We start from the raw sequence: 22679 nt of genomic DNA, 5'->3' as shown, positions 1-22679 counted from the left end.
TGAACAGATTACCAGGGCTATTGCCTAAGGCTGAATAAGGAAGCAGATTTAGCTAATCTTGGCAGGAGCAGTCTCCATAGGCTAGCAGCCTTCAGGCTATAAACATCAGAGGGGAGAAAGCTGTGGTGGGCATTTTCTTCACACACTGTCAGCATTCACATATGGACCAAAGGACGCTTTGCGATTTGTGGTGGTTTAAATTAGAATGTCCCCCATAGGCTCATATATTTGAATACTTAATCACCCAGGGAGTGGAACTCTTTGATAAGATTAGACAGATTGGAAGACGTGTGTCACTGGGGTTGGCTTTGAGGTTTCAAAGCCCATGCTAAGCCTAGCTCTTTTCCTCTCTTCCTGCTGCCCCTATAGATCAGGATGTCACTATCTACTACCTTCCCAGCACCATGTCTGCCTGAGTGCCACGTTCCCCACCATGATACTAAATCTCTGAACTTGTGAGCAAGCTCCCATGTCTCTTCACAGTACCAAAACTCTGGCTAATCCATCCCTCTGAGGAGAAAAAGCCTGTTCCATTTGCCCATGGGTCTGAGGCTATGGTCCTTGGCGTGGCTGTCTATTGTCAACAGCACATACTTACTCAGATCTCATTCCTCCACTCCATCTTCCCCCTCCCTCCTTTCCTGATCTTCCTTCTCGCCTATTGAAGGTCTTACTATAAAGCCCGAACTAGCCTGGGACTTACTATGTAGACCAGGTAAGCTTCTAACTCAGAGAGTACGTCATCATGCCAGCACTGACTTCTTTCTTTCTTTCTTTCTTTCTTTCTTTCTTTCTTTCTTTCTTTCTTTCGTTCTGTCTGTCTTTCTGTCTTTCTTTTTTAATTACTTAAATGACTGAGGGAGCGCCTTGGCCCTGCAAACTTTTTAAATTTTTTTTAATTTATTTTATTTTATAAAAATTTATCTGCTTGAGTCATGATAAAAGGTTTTATATCAATAGCCATTGCCTCATTGCTTTTCACACACTAAAGGGGATACTTGCCTATTAAGAAGTACACAGTGATTTGCAAATAGTTCACTTTCCATATTTAGTATGTAACCACCGAATATATTCTGTTTATGTGGCCCCTGCAGCTCTCTTCAAAAGCAACAGTAGTGTACTTTGCAAATATCTTGAGACACAAGTTGTACATTAATCTACGTAATATATGTAGATTATACATATAATCTTGATAATATAAATTATAAAAGAAAATACCTTTTCAGCTCTTAGAACAAAACACAATCATGTGCTCTGTTTCCTGAAGCTTCAACTGAGGTAAACTCTGCAAGTCTCAGCCCCACGTTTTCATTCCGTTCTGACCCTTTTTTTTTTTTTTTTGGCAGGGCTGTGGTCCATAGCCTCTGAAGACAATTCTCCAGAACCTTTGATAATCAAAAGTCAGCTCCTCTCCAGCTTTTATGGTTCTTGTGGAAAACAGTGCTATCCTGGGAGGCCGAGTATCGAGGTTATCGATGAAGACACTGAACGCCTGAAGATTTGGGTCGCAACTCTGATTCACGAAACGGGACACATTTCCGTATCATGCTGCATCCACTGTGAATTCATCAGATTCATAGTCCAGATCAAAAAAGACAGGTGACTCCTTGGTTGTCATAGAACTGTCCACGCTTCTCAGCCTCCTCACTTGTGATCCCCTCTCCAACATATTCCATGACAAAACTCATTCTTTTAATCTTCACAAGGGTTTTTACACCCCAGCCACAACCGTTGCTCTTTCTAAAGATGCACAGTGAATCCTGTGTTTCTTTTTGTACAATCCTATTGGGACAGTCAGGTCCACATCGACACCTTGAGTTACATTCGTAGATGGGATATTTTTTTTTTTTTTTTTTGGTTTTTCGAGACAGGGTTTCTCTGTGGCTTTGGAGCCTGTCCTGGAACTAGCTCTTGTAGACCAGGCTGGTCTCGAACTCACAGAGATCCGCCTGCCTCTGCCTCCCGAGTGCTGGGATTAAAGGCGTGCGCCACCACCGCCCGGCCTATTTTATTGTTTTTTAAAAAAGAAAACAAACTATCTTTTTTTCATTTTACATATCAATCCCAGTTCCCACACCCTCCCCTCCTCCCATGGCCTCCACCTTCCCATTCTCTCCTCAGAGAGGGTAAGGCACATTGCTTTGTGGAAGGTCCAAGGCCCTCCCTACTATATCTAGGATGAGCAAGGTATCCATCCAAAGAGAATAGGTTCCCAAAAAGTCAGTACAGGCAGTAGGGATAAATCCTGGTGCCACTGCCAGTGACCCCACAGTTTGCCCCAGCCATACAACTGTCACCCACATTCAGAGGAACCAGTTTGGAACCTATGCTGCATCCTTCCCTGGCCAGCTGGAGTTGGCCATCTCCCCTTAGCTCAGGTAAGCTGTTCCAGTGGGTGTCCCCATTATGGTCTTGACCTCTTTGCTCATATTCTCACTCCTCCCACTCTTCAGCTTGACTTCAGGAGCTCAGCCCAAGGCTCTGATGCGGGTCTCTGCCTCCGTTTCCATCAGTTGCTAGATGAAGGTTCTATGGTGACATTTAAGGTATTCATCAGTCTGACTACAGGGCAGGGCCAGTTCGGGCCCCCTCTCCTCTATTGCTTAGGGTCTTAGCTGGGGCCATCCTCATGGATTCCTGGGAATTTCTCTAGTACCAGGTTTCTTGCTAGCCCCATAATGGCTCCCTCAATCAAGATATCTTCTTTCCTTGCTCTCCCTCTCTGTCCTTCCTCCATTCTGACTATCCCGTTCCCACAAGTTCTCTCCCCCCTCCCCTTTTCCCCTCCTCTTGTCCTTCCACCCTCCCTTCTCCCCCCCACCCCCATGCTCCCAATTTTGTCAGGCCATCTTGGCTATTTCAGCTTTCCAGATGGGTCTATGTATGTTTTTCTGAGGGTTCACCTTGTCAGTGAGTCTCCCTGGTTTTAGGCCCGCGAGCTGCATGCGCCTTCTCAGCACCAGCAGTTAGCTTATTGTCTCACCAGCGCCAGCCAAGTATCTGAACTGCACCCCCTCACTACTCGCCTGACCTAACTGTGGTAGTTTGAATGTAATTGGCCCCCATAATCTCATAGGGAATGGCACTATTAGGAGGTGTGGCTTTGTTGGAGGAAGTGTGTCACTGTGGGGACTGGCTTTGAAGTTTCCTATGCTCAGGATACTGCCCAGAGTCTCACCAACTTCCTGTTGCCTATAGGATATAGGACTCAGCTCCTACTCCAGCACTATGTCTACCTGAAGGCCGTCATGCTCCCCGCCATGATGATAATGGACTGAACCTTTGAAACTGTAAGCAAGCCAACTCAATTAAATTAAATGTTGCTGTGGTCATGGTATATCTTCATAGCAAAAACAAAACAAAACAAAACACAAAAACAAAAAAAAAACCTGACACTAACTTTATTTATTTACTTTTTTTTCTTTTTGAGACAGCATCTCTGACTCTGAACCTGTGAGATTAAGTCATCTTCCTTCTTCAGTCTCCAAAATAGGTATGGCGAGATGTTCCCCACAAATCCCTGGCATTTATATATTTGGTCTCCAGGTAGTGGGTGGCCTTGTTTGGTGAGTTTTAGGAGGTATGGGGACCGGTTTTGAGATTTTCAAGCCGACCACTTCTAGCATACTTTCTCTGCTTCCAGTTTGTAGTTCAAGATGTGAGCTCTCAGCAGCTAGTCCAGCTACCTGACGCCTGCTACCACCCCACACCATCGTGGACCATTATCCCTCCGCAACCTTAAGCCCCAAATAGACCTTTCTTCTCTAAGTTGCTTTGGTCATGGTGTTTCAGCACAGCAATACAAAAGTAGCGAATATAGTAGGTCGGACTGTCAGTGTGATGAGAACAGGAGACAGAATCTGGCCAGGCTGTTGCAGGGAGTTCTGGGGAAAGATCAGCTCTGCCTCTTGTCCTTGACAATCAGCTCTGTCTTGGCCAGAAGCCTGGAATGTTCTTGCTTCTGTGAGAAGTTTAACCCTAGTCACAGGCCGGGAATACCAACAATGTTTCAAGGCAGTGTTTTGTGTTCTGGTTTCTTGTGATTATCTTCTTTCTCTTTTTACACTGTAACTTAAGGAGCACAGCTGCCTGGAAGGTCCATGTGATCAGATCTCCATTAGCCCCTGAAGCTGTGCGCCAGACTCTAGCCAGACACAGGGATGGTGAGGCATGTGAACACGTCTGCGTGGGTCAACTGTAATAAAGTTTATTTTTATGTGTGGTCAATGTAATAAAATTTTAAGTTCTAACTTGGTGGCAGAAAACTGGACAGTGTTTTCCAGGGGAGAAAGGGGAAGTGGGGAGGTACTGATCATAGGATATACCATTTCAGTTAGGTAAGAGGGATACAGCCAAGGATCTATTGTGAAATCTGGTAACCAGCTAAAAATAACCAATGCTATACTTACTAAAAAACTGGGTTTGGGGGATGAAGAGATGGCTCAACGGTTAAGAGCACTGATTGCTCTTCCAGAGGACCTGAGTTTAATTCCCAGCATCCACATGGCAGCTCCCAACTGTAATTCCTGTACTAGGAGATCTGACACCCTCACACAGACAGACATACATGCAGGCAAACCACCAATGCACATAAAATACAAATAAATTATTTTTAAAAAGATTGGGTTTTAAGTGTTTTCACTGACACAGGCACTGAGAAACATCTTTTGCTAAATTTCTCACATGGGCCCTGTGTTTGGTATTGTTCAACTGCTGGGAAGGAACACCATGACCAAAGGTAACTCTTATATATTTAAAAAAAAAAAAGCATTTAATTGGAGGCAAAGAGAAAGTAAGATTTGCCTTGGCATGGCCTTTGGAAACCTCAAAGCTCACCCCCAGTGAAACTCATTCTCCTTCTCAATAAGGCTACACCTCCTAATCCTTCCTAAACAGTCCACCAATTGGGAAACAAACACTCAAATTTTCATTCAAACCACCACAAACACCAAATGCACAAATGCTCAAGTTCTTTAGCTAGAAAGGGATATTTGCATAGAGCTTACCCATATCCTCCCTGAACAGAGAGAGAGAGAGAGAGAGAGAGAGAGAGAGAGAACTTCTTATATAGAGAATGACTTTGAACTTCTGGTCCCCTTGCCTCTGTCCCCAAGGGATGGGCTTACATGTGTGTGCTACCATATCCAGTTTATGTTGTACTAAGATCTAACCCAGGCCTTCATCCACACTCTGCTGCCATCTGAGATATATCCCCAGCCTCCTCTCACATATTTTAAATCATCTGTTTTACTTTTAATCCCCCAGCATCAGAAAATGTAGTAATGTAAACTACGGAGGTTGTGTTGTAACAGCTCAGAAGGCAGGCAGAGCACCTGAGACAGCGCCACCCGTCACTTAGGGACTGGAGGCCCCATCAGATAGTCTTCTCCATGTGCTGAACATAACAGTCAAAATTAGGGAGCAAGGTGGACTACCAACACCACTGGGCCAAAATGAAATGGAGAGATGGCTCAGTGGTTAAGAGCACTGCCTGCTCTTCCATAGGTCCTGAGTTCAATCCCCAGCAGCCGCATGGTGGCTCACAATCATCTGTAATGAGATCTGGTGCCCTCTTGAGGAAGAGACCATGAAACCACTATGGACAAGTTCCCCCAGAACCCCCATAAATGGGCTGCCCCTGCCTGCTTCAGCATTGCCAGGGAGTAAGTTTCATTTTTTTTTTCATTTATAGTAGTATTTGCAACCTTCCTAAAGCTGCAATCCTTTAATACAGTTCCTCATGTTGTGGTGACTCCCACCATCAAATTACTTTTGTTGCTATTTCATAACTATAATTTTGCTACTGTTACACATTGTAATGTAAATATCTATGCTTTCCAATGGTCTTAGGCCACCCCTGTGAAAGGGTTGTTTGACCTCCAAAGAGGTCACGACCCAGGGGTTGAGAACCACTGCTACTTTAGAGAACGAGCATTAACTTCCACCTTCTCTCCTTTCTGAAACTGGGAATAGAAGTTAGAGAGGGAGGAAGGAGGCTCACGGCTCGGCTCATGGCTCCACTCACCAGTAGCTGTAGGAGGCAATCTCCATGGACATAAGGCCGTTGTCTTAGTTACTCTTCCTGTTGCTGTGATAAAATATTGTGATAACTACAGCTTAGGAGAGAAAGAGTGACTGGGGTGGTGGTGGCTCACACCTTTAGTGCCAGCACTTGAGAGGCAAAGACAGGCAGATCTCTGAGTTCGAGGACAGCCCGGTCTACTGAGTGAGTCCAGGACAGCCAGAGCTACACAGAGAAACCCTGTCTCAAAAAAACCAAGACAGAGACACAGAAACACACAGAGTGTTGGTACATAGCTCAAGGATACACATAGTGCATGGTGATGGAGATGCTGCATCTGAAGTCAGGAGACAGGAAGAGGAACGCTGCTGCTCCCTCTTTTTAAACAGTCCAGAACCCTAGCCTAGGGAATGGTGCCACCTTCTGTTAGGTGCCACTTTCCTTTAGGATGCATCATCCTCTCTCAACCTAACCAAGATAACCCTCACAGGTATGCCCCCAAGGCTCACTTAATCTAAATAAGCCTCACAGATGTGCCTGGAGGTGTGTCTCCTAGGTGATTGTAGACATCAAATTCACAACCAGTATTAACCATCACCCCTGAATACAGGTAAGAAGCCTACAGGAGGGGAGCTAGAAAGAAGGCTTAGCAGTTGAGAGCACTTACAGTTCTAGCAAAGGACCAGTGTTCAGAACCCAGCATCCAAGTCACATGGCCTAAAGATACCTGTAACTCCAGCTCCCAGGGATCCAATGTCCCCTTCTAGCCTCCATGGGTACCTGCATATACCTTCATTCACAGACACACACGTACAAATAAAACAAATAAATCTTAAAAAGAAAAGGCAACATGGAAGGTCTGGTGTGGTTATTTATGCCTATAACCCTCAAACTTAGGAGTATGAGGCAGGAGGATGGCTGGGAGTTCAGCCTAGGCTGCCTAGCAAGACTAGTCTTGGATATGAGTGAGAATTGTCTCAGAAACAAACAAAACAAAACAAACAACACCCCCCCCCAAAAAAATCTGGAATCCCAGGGGAAAGCAGACAGAAGAGGTAGGCAGAGCGGGCCTGAGTCCAGTCTTCTTGGCTTTTTTTTTTTTTCTCTTTTACCAAGATCACATTTAGTTGTTTCTAGCTAGACTTTCAGGCCTTGAAGCAACATATGAAAAAGCTGTTTCACAGGCTGTTGCTGGGAGGCTTGGCCACGGAAAGTCTCTTTTTCATTTTCCATCAGAGATTTAAATTTATCCCTGCCCCCGCAGACCTTGTGTTCCTCCTCTTCTGCTGCCTCCGCCTCCTGGGGGAGCTGAGTAGCTTGATGGCCGGGGATGGAACCCAGGACTCAGTGCCTGGCAGGCAAGCCTTTTGCAACTGAGCCACGGCCCTCGTCCTTGGTTCTCTTTTCGATTGCAAACTATTTTTAACATCCAGATTCTATATATCCTTGAGCTCTGTGTGTGTGTGTGTGTGTGTGTGTGTGTATGCATATGTATGTATATACACTGTGAGTCCAAGGGATTGAACTCAGGTCATCAAGCAGGCTTCTTTACTTGCTGAACCGTCTTGCTGACCTAATCACTAATATTAAACTTGGAAACACTAAGTATCAATAATAAATACTTGAGTTTAGGTAGTAACATATGTAACAAAACCATGAAATTTGAGAAGTTCAGCCAGTAAGGTTATGTAGGGTATCTTTCATATTTACCCAGCAACCTAAGGGAGTGCTAGGCCTAAAATTTAATTAAATAGGGTACACTAGTATCTTGCAATTTATATTGTGTAAGGTGATGGAGCCTTGACAGGAGGAAATTAAAAAAGCAAAAGCTTCATCATTTCCTGTTTAGTTAGGACCGAGACCACGACGGGCTTGGTTGTGCCCAAAATCTTTAGGAAGATGTAACAAGCTGGGTTTTAGAACAAGGGCAGTCACAAAAGACAGATGTAGATACTACAGATAATGAGAACCAGGCTCAGAAGTATGTATTTAATGTTAAAATGCTACCACTGAGCTAACGCTTGCTCTCAGCTTGGAATGCTCACAATCACCTGCGCATTTAGCGGTGATAATGTCCGTCCGTCCGTGTCCCCCCCCCCCCCCCCCCCCCCCCCCGCACAAAGTCCTGCGTATACCACAAAACATTTCACTGTCAGGGCCAGAATCAAAAGTGGAGTTGTACAGGACACAGCGCTGCTTGCCTTTAATCCCAGCACTTGGAAGACAGAGGGGGGCCCATTTCTGTGTTTCTGTGAGTCAGAGGGTTGAGCTCCAGGTCAGCCAAGAAAAGACAGTGAGATTGTCTCAGAAAACGAAAAAAAAAAAAATAAAATTAAATGAAACTTTTGAGACAGAATTGTGTGTGTGTGTGTGTGTGTGTGTGTGTGTAGCCTTGGCTGCACTAGAACTAGCTTTGTAGACCAGGCTGGCCTCGAAATCAAGATCTGCCTGCCTCTGCCTCCTTGGGTGCTGGGACTAAAGACACGCCACCACTGCCCAGCTAAAGTCTTATTCTTTCTTTCACTTTGACAGGGTCTCACTATATATAGTTCTAGCTGGCCCGAAACTCGCTATGTAGACCAGGTTGACTCCAACCCATATCATTCTGCCTGCTTTTTGCTTTTCGCATCCTGGAATTAAAGCCACCCCGTCCATCTTGGAGTTGTCTGATTTCAAAACCGTGACTACATTCGTGTGTGTGCATATTTTATTTTTAAAAGAGGTGTGAGTAGCACTCGTCCCAGTTTCTAAGGGAGGCTACGGAGGGTCACGAATTTGAGGCCAGCGCCTAGCAACATAGCGAGTTCCCGTTTGAAAAAGAAGGAAGTGAGACAGCATCCCGCCGGGCTATACTGCAGCTGCAGCTGGAGGTACGGAGCAAACGGGAGGCTGCAAACAGGTATAGGTGTATCCGCCAAGGCCTAGGAGCGGTGACACATCCCGCCTCGGGAGCTCCAGATGCTTTCGGGCTTCCCAGCCGGCTGCTCCACCCCGCTCCGCTGCACACCTGCGCTCCACCACCGGCCAGCCCCAGCAACAACCAGCCGTGCCGCGCCCTTAGTGCCGAGACACCTGGGACCGGGCCACCGCCCCGCACGCCGGGCGCGGGGCCGGATGCGAGCGCGGCGAGAGGGCGAGCCGGCGCCGGCCGATTCTTATTGGCCTCCTCGGCTGCCAGTCGCCGCTCGCTGGGCGCGGCGGCCGGGAGGGAACTTCCGGCTTGGGCGGAGCGAAGGGCCGAGGGCGGGGCCTCGCGGAGGAGGAAGCAGGCCAAGCCGGGCGGCGGCTCTCCAGGGCGAACCATGGACAGCCAGGGCAGGAAGGTGGTGGTGTGCGACAACGGCACTGGGGTAAGAGCCGACGGGGCGGCCGCGTAGATATGCGGGGTGCGCGTGGACCCTTGGCTGCGGGGCTGCGCAGCGGGGGCGCGAGCAGGCGCGCGGGCGGGTTCGGGAGGGGGGGGGGACGCCGGCGGGGGCGCGGGCCGTCGGGCGGCTCTCGGAGGTGCGGGCCGGCCCTGAGCCGGTGGCCGGGGACAAGGTTGCCCATCGTGCAGCCGAAGGCGGCGAGGCCGTTCCCCACACGCCCCCGAGCATCCGCCTGTGCCCCGCGTCCCGAGAGCCGTGATCCTCTGTGGGTCTGGGTGGCGGTGGGCCCGGTTCCTGGGTGCCGAGGAGGTCTCCATTTCCGAGCCTCGTCTGTGTTTCATACAAGACCCAGCGGCCTTCCTCTTCCTGTATAGCTGAAGATGCCGAATGCGAGGCAGGAAACGGGTTCCGCAGAAAAAAGGGGAAGTGCTGTCAGGCCCTGGACCGCGGCCCTAGCCCTTGGCTTCCCGTCTGCCCCCGGAGAGTGTGTGGGCTGCCCCTGCCGCCCGTGGTTTTGAGGGAAGGTCGGCAGCTCCTTCTTCACCCTTTGCTCTGCATGCAACCCCTCCTAGATCGTCGACTCTGTGGGAAGACTTAGAAGACCTAGTCTCCAGTTAATTCTAGGGGGAAGTGGATCAGTTCCTTCCTTCCTCTATTTTTTTCCCTTTAAGTACAGGATACAGACTTAAAGACTCTAAAATTGTCAAAATCAGACTAGATCACCGATTTGAAAACTATTTGCAAGTGATTTCCTTCTATCCCCATTAAAAAGCCTCAAAGCCCCAATTTTGAAGATGAAAATGTTTCCTTTGAATGAATTCTTTAGTGATTTCTAACTGTTTTAGTGTTGCAACATTTTGTGACATTTCTCCTTTGCCACAAATGTGACATACAAATTAAAATAGATTTTCTTGAGTTATCATTTTGGAAGCTAGGTTGTTGAGGTGGGGAAAGGACCTGGTATCCAGTGCCATTCTTTGACAATTATTGTACCAGTCTCCTTCAAACTAAGTTAAAATTAGACTAGAATAGGATAAGTATCGTAATACAGAGGGACATGTCCCACTGATGTGATATGCCGAAGGTTTAGTAGCGGAAAAATATTCATTACAAATATTTATGTTTACAGGCTTCGTATAGGGATACATAAAATGAATCTCATTCTTTGAGATAAAGCAGTGAGGAAAGCTAGATAGTATTCTACCTAGCTTCCAATAAAGCTTCTAAATTATCAGGAGAAAATTTTTTTTAAACAAAGCATGTATTGTTGCACTATATTTACACTAAACTATAAAATTTAAACTTTCCTAAGAGTCTTATAAAAGTGCTTGTTAAAAAAGATACTACTTTAGAACCAAAGAGATGGCTCAGCAGTTAAGAGCACTTGTTCTTGCAGAAGACCCAAGTTTGACTCCCAGCATCTGCATGGCAGCTTACAGCCATCTGTAACTCCAGTTCCAGAGCATCTAGTGCCCTCTTTTGGCTTCTGTGGGTACCAGGCACACATGTGGTACACATACACCTAAAATAGAACTAAGTCTTTAAAATGTTGTTAAAAAGACTACGGGGGTGGCATAGTCTTTTAGGCCAGCACTTGGGAGGCAGAGACAGGCAAATCCCCGTTTCTACATAGTGAGACTCCCGTCTCGTCTTCCTTTTTTTTTTTTTTTTTTTAATCCAATTCTTAGGACACAAAGATCAGTTACTATGGCATAAATGAAAGGAATTAATTCAAACAAAAAGTTTTGTTTTGATATTACTCTTTTTTTTTTTTTTTTTTTTTTTTTTTTTTGGTTTTTTGAGACAGGGTTTCACTGTAGTTTTAGAGCCTGTCCTGGAACTAGCTCTTGTAGACCAGGCTGGCCTCGAACTCACAGAGATCCGCCTGCCTCTGCCTCCCAAGTGCTGGGATTAAAGGCGTGCGCCACCACCGCCCGGCTTGATATTACTCTTGTAGTTATATATAAACTATCCATATTTTTTGTAGACATTGATGGCTGTGAATCAAATAGCTCTGGTAATCTTATATACTCATATATATAGCCCTGGCTTAAATCATGTCACGGTTAGGAAAGTTGTGGTGTTTCTAAAAAATATTTGAGGACTAAGAGCTGCTTAGAGTCTATGTTTTGTTTCTTAACTACTTATTCTTCTGAAGTCGTCTTGGTGCTGTGTACGTAGCAGTGGACAACAAAATACCTTGTCTCAATCAGGGTGAAAGATGAGGACCAACGCCTGATGTCCTCTAATGTCCAGTGGGTACCATAGCATGCATTCACCTGCACTCTTACACGTGAACCCTCATACACATGGACCGGAGGCTGGAGATGTTAGCTCATAAGGTAGAGTGCTTGCCTGATGTTTGAGAAACCAGTGGGTCCTTCTCCAGCACTTCACAAACCAAATGTGGCATGTACCTATAATCCCTGCACATGGGAGATGGTTGCAGAAGAATCAATGGTGGCTTCATTTATCTTTTGTGTACTTTAGATTTTAAAATGTGGACTATTTAAGAGGTTGTTTTTTGTTTTTGTTTTTTTAATGATGCTGGGATTGAACCCAAGAATTTAGACACAGGAGGTAAATGCTTTTTCTGAGGTGGTTTCTCCAACCCTGAGAAGTTAAATTTTAAAAAAAATTAAGATTTGTTATATTTTTGTGTGTATAGGTGTTTTGACTACATGTGTGTATGTGCATCATATGTGAGCCTGGTACCTGAGGGGATGGGATCCTCTGGTATGGGATGATTGTGAGGCACCATGTGCATACTGAGAATCAAACCTAGATCCTTTGCAAGATCAAGTGCTCTTAACCACATCTCTTCAGCCCCAAGAGATGTTAAAATTTTTAATTCTTCTTGCAGGCCCGTAATTGGATTCTGGAAGTATAGGTGTGTTCTTTTGATCACATGCTAGGTGCTAGACCTGCTCAATTTTCCCATTACCCACAACGAGACTCTTGTTTCAGTAGCACAGAGAAAGAAACTTCTTTCTAGAATAGGGCTTCTAAAAGTAGCCATTTAGGCAAAAGTCAGGATACCTCTTTAGCTGTGAATTTTGATTCCTTTCAAATTGAGTCCAAGTTCCTGGTGTTAATATATGTTACCAAACTTCAATATAAACTCACCAATAGTTACTGCACTCACCAACAAACTGCATATCTCCAAAGTGACTGCCATGTTGTTGGCACAATGCTTAATAAAGTTTAATGGTTGTACTTAGACATTTATGGTGCTAGAGGAATGTTATACTTAAAATTCACATTTGTAGTTGATTATAATCTATCAGGCTTCAGCTCATTTTTATGTTTAATTAAGGAATATTTTAAGTAAAAACAAAACAAGAACTTGAGTTTCACCTTGTGAAAGGCAATGGCCTAACAGGACAACCGTTGGCCTCAAATAAGAATGGCCACTGTGAAGTTAAAATACAAGCACCACCAATTATTAATGGAAAAAATACAAAATGAACAAGCTCAAATGAGAGTTTAGAAATCCCAGTGAGTGTGATGGAGCATGCCTGCAATTCCAGTGCTGGGGTGGAGAGGCAGAAGGATGAGGAATTCAAGATCAGCCCGGGCTATGTGAGGCCTTGTCTCAAAAGACAAGAAAATCCTGCTGGGCGCCACTAAAGCAGGAAAATCACCAGTTCAAGGCTAGCCCTGTCTACATAGTGATACCATGTCTCCAGAGGCCCAGGAATCATTGCACAAGAGGTGGTGGAAGGAAGAGCCCGAGGCAGTGGGTCACCACAAGAAACAATACTCCTGGACTCTAGGACCTCAGCAGTTGTGACAGCACACATAAGGCCAGATTCCTGCATGGAGGGGATGCTAACTTCCTGAAGTCCCACCCCAGGCAAGGAGCTGTTGGGAATTTTTAGCTGCTGTGGTGAGGAGAGTCGGACCATTTTCTCTAATAATGTAGCCCCTGATAAGTCGGCCGCATTCCTATGGAAGGCTGTATATCCAAGAATAATCGAACATACTTGCCTTGGTGGGAAAAAGAAGACAAAGTTGAGTGGGAAGGGAAGGGGGTGTGGATCTGGGGCAGAGTTGGGGGCAGCAGGGTGAGTATGATCAAAACATGTTGCTCAGAATTCTCAAAAAACTAATAAAATGTTTAAAAATAAAATAAATGTTTTTGAATCTTTTTGTTTTGTTTTTAGAGGCACGGTTTCTCTGTGTTGCCCTGGTTGTCCTGGAGCTTGCTCTGTAGACCAGGCTGGCCTTAAACTCACAGAGGTCTGCCTGCCTCTGCCTTCTGAGAGCTGGGATTAAAGGCATGTGTCATACTGCCCAGCTTTGAATCTTTTTCATTTAAGGAAAAAGTTGCTTTGATATCAAATGTAGACAGGTCTTTTGTTTATTTTGCCTTAAGGAACATTGTACTTCTTACCATTTGATGACTCAGTAGGAAGTAGAGAGCCTGCTCAAACCACAGCGCTACAAGGAAGAAACTATATATGGTAAAATCTGCTTCTTAAACACAGCCTGTGCACATAGAACTAAGTAACCAGTCTTAAACTGATCGACATACAGCAGAAATGGCAGTGATTAAAATGATACCAAGAGAGGTAGCACAGAAAGAATATTTTCCTTGTATTTTGTTATATCATGAGCCTTGAAAAAAATTTTTTAGTTTAGCTTGCCTATTAATTTTATGTTGCAGAATTGGATTATTTTAATATTGTTGGAGCCTAATGCGTTCAGATTTGAAATAATGTGAAATTTTAGTATGGTTTTTACTGTTCTATAAGGAATTCATACCTTATAGAAATGCTGGCACTGGATTCTAAGACAGCATCTGCTTCCACCAAGCTACTGTTTAGTCAGGTTAAGAGTAGGTAGGTAGATGCTGTTGGTGTTTGTTTTTGAAAGAAGGATCTGGCCGGGCGGCGGTGGCGCACGCCTTTAATCCCAGCACTCGGGAGGCAGAGGCAGGCGGATCTCTGTGAGTTCGAGACCAGCCTGGTCTACAAGAGCTAGTTCCAGGACAGGCTCCAAAGCTACAGAGAAACCCTGTCTCGAAAAAAAAAAAAAAAAAAGAAGGATCTGGACTGGCCTCCAGTTTACCATGTAACTGAGACAACCTTGAACTTCTGATCCTCCACCTCCATCTCTCATGTGCCACCATACTTGGTTTATGGGTGTTGGAAAACGAACCCAAGGCTTAGTGCATGATAGGTGAGCACTCTGAGCTACATTCCCACCCCCAGCAATAGTTTCTTATTAAGTACTTACTTTTTCCCCCCTATTTATAGTAGCTTTAATTTGAAGTCTAATTTTCTTCCTCCCCTCTTTCTTCTGCTTTTCTTCCTACTCCTGTTTTTGGTAAAGCAGTGATAGTAGCTTATAGTTGTTTCTGTGGTCTCAGGATCACAATTTTTGTCTTCTGGGCTACTTGGAAAATGTTTTTCCACTTAAAATATACTCAAGAACTTTAAGGGCCCTTGAACTGATCAGCATGTGAAGGTATTTGTTGCCAAGCCTGAGATTGATTCCTGAGACCCACATAGAGAAGAGGAACAATGTTCTAGGGAACTTAGTGTGTGCACACACAGTTTTTAAATTGCAGTTTAAATTTTTAAGAAATTGTTATTATTTTAAAAAATTGTTTTATGTTTATGGGTGTCACTGGCATGCCTGATGCCCATGGAGGCCAGAAGAGATCTCCTGGAACTGGAGTTAGAGACATGGGTGCTGGGAATTGAACCCTAGTCCTCTAGGAAAAGCAGCTAGTGCTTTTTTTTTTCTTTAGCTGCATTTATTTTATGCTGAATTTATTCCCATGCTATACGTTTTGTTTCTTCGGTTTCTTCTGGGATATTGCTTTCTGTGCACCCTCCTCTTCTGGCTGTGGAAAAGTTTGTTCCTTTTCAGTAGGGATCATCTCCATGTGAGGGGGTTAATCGGTGTGAGCTCTGCAGCTAGTGCTTAACTCCAGTCCCTAAAAGAATTTTAAGATATGAGCTACCCATCTGCACAGTTGTTTGTTTTTTTTTTTTTTTTTTTTTTTTTTTTTTCGAGACAGGGTTTCCCTGTAGTCCATCTGCACAGTTGTAATCAGAAGACATTGATGTGACCTTTACTTTGCTATTGTGTGTGTGTGAATGGCAGGGAGATCCATCAACCTTAGCAGTCTCCTCCCTGGACCAGAACTTACCCTTAGCAGGGTTCCCTTCCCCCCTTAAACTTAGGATTTCTCACATGACAAAGTTACTTATTACATTTGTTATAAACTTAAAGGTTAGCCTTCCATTCATACTTTTTCCTTTGATAGCACTGCCATTCTAACTGCCTTGTGCACACTAAGCAAGCACTGTACCATTGAGCTATATATGCTTCTAACCAACTTCTGATTTTCTTAGACTATTTTTACCCAAATAAGTGAGCATTTCATCCTGGTTAATAGGTACTTTTGACTTGCCTAATGTTGGTATCTGTTAATTTTTGAGTGTTTTTTTTTCCTGTTGTTTTGATTATCCTTATTGAAAACCATTTTGGCCTTGAACTAAGATCTTACTCCATAGAGTGCTGCCTTTAAAGGCCTGTACCTCTTTGTCTGGCTTTCTTTAAGGTTAAACATAAGATTTTTGTATTTAAATAGTATTTAGTTTTGTATATTCAGAATGTATGTGGAAATTATGACAGTAGGCTGGTGATAATAGACTTTATACTGAAATTTGTATATGGAGGGGATATGAGTTTATTTTATTATTTTTGTATTATTTCAGTGTAGTTTATCAGGTAAGATGGATTTTGACTCGAACATAGAAATATGATTTAGGAGAAGAATGTGAGATTTTGCATGCACGATCGCCCGTGCACACGCACACCCACCCATCCATGGGTAGGGTGAGGTGATAACTCAAGTTGGCCCTTGAACTTGCAGTCTTTCTGGGAGAAGAATGAGATTTCACACACACACACACACACACACACACACACACACACACACACACACACACACACACGGTGATAGCTCAGGTTGGCCTTGAACTTGCAGTCTTTCTGCCTTAGCCTCCAGAGTGTTAGGACTATGTGAATGAGCTACCACACCCAACAAGGTGCTATTCCTTTGTTCTGAAGTAATTGTTCCCGAAAGTCTTTCTAGGTCACATTAATCAATTATTTGAGATGACATTGTGGGAACATGAACTAGTGTTCCTGAATTCTGCTTAACATTCCTTTGGGATTGAACGTATACTCTCAGTTTAACTTCTCAGCCACTGTCAGATGACCAAGTAGGGTTTCTGATGACATATGCCTTCAAAGGTAACCCAAGAGGAATTGTATTTTTATTTAAGACAAAAAGCTCACTATGAATAAAGCTTTGCTTGGCCTGGCATTCACTGTGTAGCTCAGGCTGGCCTGAGACTCATGGCTCTTTAAAGTGCTGGGATTACAAATACGTGCCATTGTGCCAGGCCTGCCTAGCCTTATTCCCTAGGGAAAGGTGAGTGCGCTCAGTTTATTACTGTGAGCGTCAGCTTATATGGGTTAAGTGTCATTGCGTGATGTGGGGGTACCTCCAGCCAAGCCCTCTCTCTCTGGCTGGAGGGGCAGCTACCTAGATTTTGCTGTTTCACCCCCCCCCGCGCCCCCCCGGTAGCTTTAAGACTATCTTTTGAACTCGAGCCAGGCATTTTCTGTCCTACAGGCCTCTAGGTACAGGCCCTGAGATAGTTTTGGCCAAACACCATTACACCAACTTGAACAATAATGTGCTTTAGAAATGTGTAGCTAGACCTAGAGAATGCCTGACAGTGAACTAACTAGGATTAAACTTTGTGAGTTTGGAATAAAACTCATGAATAGTTTGTTTTACTTAGGTTTTGAAACAGATGGTAGGAATTAAGGAGTTTCTGAGGATCTGAAATTCTTAGTTTCAGACATTTTTCATGATTACTTTTAGTCACTTTAAATCATAATTTTAACATTTTTGTAAGGTTCTGTTTAAAAAGACAAGATTCTGGATAGCAGAATGTTCTAGGGAAGTTATTTATAATTTAATGGGATTAAATTATAAATCATCATTTCCAAAAGGGCTGCTGTAGAGACAATGAAGATGTTCATACATTGGCAGGATTGATGTCAGCTCACATTACAGGTTTGTGGAGGTCAGAGGACCACATGCATGAATCAGATCTTCCTTCCACCTTGTGCGTCCCAGGAATTAAACTCAGGTCTTTGGCAAATGCCCTCACCCACCAAACCATCTTTGGACCAGGACATTGATATTTTCTAGCCATCTTTGGAAAAGAAAACTCTTACATTCTGCTAGTGGGAATGTAGATTACTCGAGCCACTTTGGAACTGGTATGGAGATTCCCAGCAAGACTATAAATACGTAGCAGCTGAAGAGATGGATTTATTGGTAGAGTGCTTGCCTTGCAAGCGTGAGGATCTGAGTTTAATTCCTGGAGACAGAGACTGGGGTCCTCTGGCTTGCTGCCACCCAGTCTGGTCTAGTTGGTGCAGCACAGCCAGTAACCTCATCTCAAAGAAGGTGGGTGTTTCTATTTACTTATTTATTTGTTATGGGGGAGGTGTTGAGACAGGGTTTCTCTGTACAGTCCTGGCTGTCCTAGAACTCACTTTGTAGACCAGGCTGGACTCATATCACAGGGATATGTCTGCCGCTGCCTCCTGACTGCTGTGTTAAAGGTGTGTGCCACTGTGACTGGCTGCATGTGGACATTTCTGAGGATGACACTGGAGATTACCCTGTGGTGTCTGCATGCATGTATATTGGCACATGCACACACTTGTTTTCAAAAGATAAAAATAGCCAGGTGGTGGTGGCACATGCTTTTAATCCCAGCACTTGGGAGACATAAGCAGGCAGATCTCTGTGAGTTTGAGGCCAACCTGGGCTACAGAGCAAGTTCCAGGACAGGCTTATCCTGTCTTGAAAAACAGGGCCGGGGGGGGCAGGGGAGTAGAGCTAGGCTGGGCAGTGGTAGTAACACACACACCTTTAGTACCAGTACTTGGAAGTCAGAGACTGGTAGGTCTCTGAATTCAAGGCCAGCTTTGCCTACAGAGTGAGTTCCAGGACATAGAAACCCTGCCTTGAAAAAACAAACAAAAAAGGACTAAACTGTTAAATGGCAGTTATAACTCTTGGTATTCACCCTAAAGTCAGCGTCCCACAGATAACTAACTATATTAATTGCTGCACTATTCATAATAGTCAACAAATAATAAAATATTCCTTATAGTCCGTCAGAATTTCAGCTCTAAAGAATGAAATTACATTATTTGCAGGAAAATGGATACAACCAGAGATCATACTAAGTGAAAAAGTCAGACTTGGAAGACAAAATACCATGTTGTCTGTCATTTGTAGATCATAGTTGTTGGTTTTTTTTTTTTTAATAGATACACAAATCATTTTTTTTTACATGTCATGAGAATAGAAGTGAAACTGAGCCAAAAGAGGACACTAGCAGGAGGAAGGAAAAGGGGAGGGGATGGAAGGAGAGTGTGGTTAAAGTACATGGTATACTCACGCGACGTGTTTGTAAACCCATTATATACAACGAATATGAACCAATAAAATACTTTCTGTTTATCTTTACACTTTCTTTTGTTTGCTTGAGTTAAGAGTGGCATGTTGTAGCACAGACTGCCCTTGGACTTGAAAATAATCTTCTTGCCTCAACTTTCTAGGTGCAAGTGTATGTCGCCAGTCTTGGCTTTCTGTTCACTTTTGTGCTGTTACTGTCGATAATGTATGACTTTCTTTTTTTTTTTTTTTTTTTTTTTTGGTTTTTCGAGACAGGGTTTCTCTGCAGCTTTTTTTTTAGAGCCTGTCCTGGAACTAGCTCTTGTAGACCAGGCTGGCCTCGAACTCACAGAGATCCGCCTGCCTCTGCCTCCCAAGTACTGGGATTAAAGGCGTGCGCCACCACCGCCCAGCTGATAATGTATGACTTTCAAGAACTGTTTTTCACCTTAGTTCTTCTAAACGTGTATGCCCTGATGCCACAGAACAATAGACTATGTAGGGAATGGATTCACCCCATCTCCCTCTTCTTTTACACACACACACACACACACACACACACACACACACACACGTTCATAAGGTAGCATGATATTTGTGTATGACCTTAGTCTATTATCTAACTCAATGCCATCATAGTTGTTTATGGTTTTGAGCCAGGGTCTCATTGTAGTTCAGACTGGCCTCAAATTTCATGTTAAGTTTGGCCAGCTAAGACTGGCCTTGAACTCCTAGCCTTCTATCACCTCCTCCAAGTACGAGGATTACAGGAGTGTATCATCGATGCACAGTCCTAATGCAACTTGAGTGATAAATGAGTAGTTGTTTTCTGGTGTTTAGGGAGTAATGGTAAGGTGAGAGGTGTTTTTAGATATGATTTAAACACTTTATTAAGTTTATTTGTGAATGGAGGGACATGCACATGCCACAGCCTATGTGTAGACTTCAAAGGACAGTGATGTGGGAATTGATCCTCTCTTTCCAGTGTGGGTCCTGAAGATTGAACTCGAGTGGTCGTCAGGTTGGGCAACAAGTGCTTGACCTCCTCAGATATCACATTGGCCTTGCTGCGAATATTTTGATCTGTGATTAGTTGAGCTTCAAATATTTTGATCTATGAAGTTGAGTTCATGGATAGGGAACTCACCAGTTGTATTTGTATTTTAAATAATAATCTCATGCCTGTAAATGAACAGTTCTTTTAATATTTACCAGTCAGCTATTTAATGTGTACCTCTTACCTGTCAAACTCTGTTTTAGGCGGTCTCAGTAAACCCCAAAATTCTTGTAGTTTAGCATTCATTGAACATAGACCTGTTGTGAAGACTTTGACGGTATTTCCTTTCTTTTTTACTTATTTATTTTTATTTTCTGTGTATTGGTGTTTTGCCTGCATGTATGTCTGTGAGGGTGTCAGATTTTGGAGTTACAGACAGTTGTGAGTTGCCATGTGGGTGCTGGGAATTGAGCCCAAGTCCTCTGGAAGAGCAGTCAGTGCTCTTAATCGCTGAGCCATCTTCAGCCCCCAGTACCTTTCTTCATACAACATCTTCCTGTGTATTTGTTATTTTTCTGGTCATTGGACCAGCACCTCATCAAAGTAACTTAAAAGAGGAAGCACTTATTTTGGCTCATAATTCAGAAGGTAATTCTGCCCATTCTGTATTCTGTCAGGTAATTCTGTCCGGGAAGGCATGATGGCAGGATTCGTTCATGTTTATTGTAAATGGAATGCGAGGTGCTTGCTCACATTTTGGTAGACTAGGAAATGGGGGGAGAGAGATATGACCAGAAGTGGGTCTGAGCTCTTAACTGCTAAGACCTGCCTCTCATAACCCACTTCCTTCCTAGGTCCTACCTTAAAGAGTACATGTCTACCTAAAAACAGCACCTCCAGCTGGAGACCAAGTGTTCAACCACATGAGCCTGTAGAGGAATTCCGTCCTCAAACCATAACATCCTCCTAGCCTGAAAGATTTACTTGTCTTTCCCTCTCAATGTCTGCTCATTTTCAGTCTTCTTTTTTTTCTTCTCCCTTGAGACAGGTTTCTCTGTGTAATAGTCTTGGGTGTCCTGGAACTCGCTCTGTAGGCTGGCCTCAAACTCACAGATCTGCCTGCCTCTGCCTCCCAAGTGCTGGGATTAAAAGCGTGAGCCACCACCGCCTGGCCCATTTTCAAATTACTGAGCCCTGGCTGACTTGGAGATTGCTATGATGACCAGGGTGGCCTTGAACTTGTAGTAGTTCCAGTAGTTCCCCTGTCTCTGCTTCCTTTGTACTTAGATTGCAGGCATGCACTGCCATACCTTGGTGCAATATATGCTCTTGAAAAATATATCAAGGGCTGTAGCTCAGAGGTGGAGCATATTTGCCTAACATGTCTAAGGTCTTATATCTCAAAAAATGAGAAAGAAGCTGGGTAGTGGGGCGGCACATACCTTTAATCTCAGCACTTGGGAGGAAGAGGCCAACCTGGTCTAGAGTGAGTTCCAGGACAGGCTCCAAAGGAACACAGAAAAACCCTCTTGAGAAACCAAGAGAGATTCCTTGTCGGGCATGGTGGCACATGCTTGTAAGCACAGCACATGAATCCGCATACCCAGCTTTCCATTTTAGGTTTTACTGTAGTTACTAACTCTCCTAGATTGCAAAGTTTCTTACATGTAAAATGAAAGAATTATTAGAATCACTGATGTACTCCTTGGAGAATGTCCTTACTTAAATATAAAATGGTTACCTGGTGTTACCAAATATTAAAATGAAATAGCTAACATGACAATTTTATATATGAAAATTCACGTGTTAGTCCATATATCATTTGGTTTTTTCATTTTTGGAAAATGGGGTTGCTTAAATGAAAGGATATTTAAAAGTCTGGTTTTGGGCTGGAGATGTGGCTCAGTGGTCAGAACACATGTCTAGGGCTGGAGAGATAGCTCAGAGGTTAAGAGCATTGCCTGCTCTTCCAGAGGTCCTGGGTTCAATTCCCAGCAACCACATGGTGGTTCACAACGTTCTGTAATAAGATCTGGTGCCCTCTTTTGGCCTGCAGACAGACGTACATGCAGGCAGAACACAGAATAAATAAATAAATTAATTAAAACACACACACAAACACACAAGACCCTCTGTTCTATCCCCAGCACTTCAAGAAAGTAAAACAAATCAACATTTTAGGAGTTAGAGAAATGGCTCAGCAGTTAAAAAAAAAAAAACTCTGGTTCCTTTCCCAGAGCACCCAGGTTCAATTCCCAGCACCCACACAGCAGCTCACAACAACTGTCCAGGGATTTGACTCTGATACAGACACACATTCATCAAGACACTAGCGCTCCTCCAGTTATTTTGGCCGTGGTGTTCCATCACAGCAATAATAACCCTAATGAATACAAGGTTTAGAAGGACTTGGTACCCGGGAGAAAAAGAGATGATGCTAGGAATGAGTGGGTAAACACTGTGGATGGTTTGAAAGCAAAGTGATGTCTTTGGATACAGTTTTTAAATACCCATAGTAAATGCTTGGTTACTAACCCACTCTTTACTGTTTCCTTCCAGTTTGTGAAGTGTGGCTATGCAGGCTCTAACTTTCCAGAACACATCTTCCCAGCTTTGGTCGGAAGACCTATTATCAGATCAACCACCAAAGTGGGAAACATTGAAATCAAGGTAATGTTTTATTCATTGCTAAATAACCATGAGGATGTGTGAAGTGATCTTTGAATTAAGTAGTGTAAAGTACAATGTCAGGAAAAGCAGAGAACTGCTGGTAATTGTAAT

The 22679-nt window shown here is 43.9% G+C and overlaps 1 protein-coding gene, 1 long non-coding RNA gene and 1 pseudogene across 2 annotated transcripts in view; 2 read left to right on the top strand and 1 right to left on the bottom strand.

Annotated features, from left to right (window-relative positions):
* Positions 1-1269: 1269 nt before the first annotated feature.
* On the bottom strand, positions 1270-1835 carry LOC119812128 (annotated as a pseudogene).
* A 1120-nt stretch (positions 1836-2955) lies between these two features.
* LOC119803294 lies at positions 2956-4306 on the top strand. The gene is made up of 3 exons (XR_005283623.1): positions 2956-3290; positions 3435-3493; positions 3644-4306. It is a non-coding gene; the product is annotated as an uncharacterized LOC119803294 (long non-coding RNA).
* Positions 4307-9260: 4954 nt separating this feature from the next.
* Actr2 (actin related protein 2) overlaps positions 9261-22679 on the top strand; it is a 48168-nt gene continuing 34749 nt past the window's right edge. The window contains exons 1-2 of the mRNA XM_038311401.1: positions 9261-9372; positions 22458-22568. Coding sequence (XP_038167329.1) covers positions 9325-9372; positions 22458-22568 — 159 coding nt within the window. The 5' untranslated portion in view covers positions 9261-9324. The remainder of the gene's footprint in view (positions 9373-22457; positions 22569-22679) is intronic.

Source organism: Arvicola amphibius, chromosome 1, assembly GCF_903992535.2.
Source record: "Arvicola amphibius chromosome 1, mArvAmp1.2, whole genome shotgun sequence".
Taxonomy (NCBI): domain Eukaryota; kingdom Metazoa; phylum Chordata; class Mammalia; order Rodentia; family Cricetidae; genus Arvicola; species Arvicola amphibius.
Note: the sequence above shows the minus strand (reverse complement) of the source record. Positions and strands in the feature narration are given on the sequence as shown.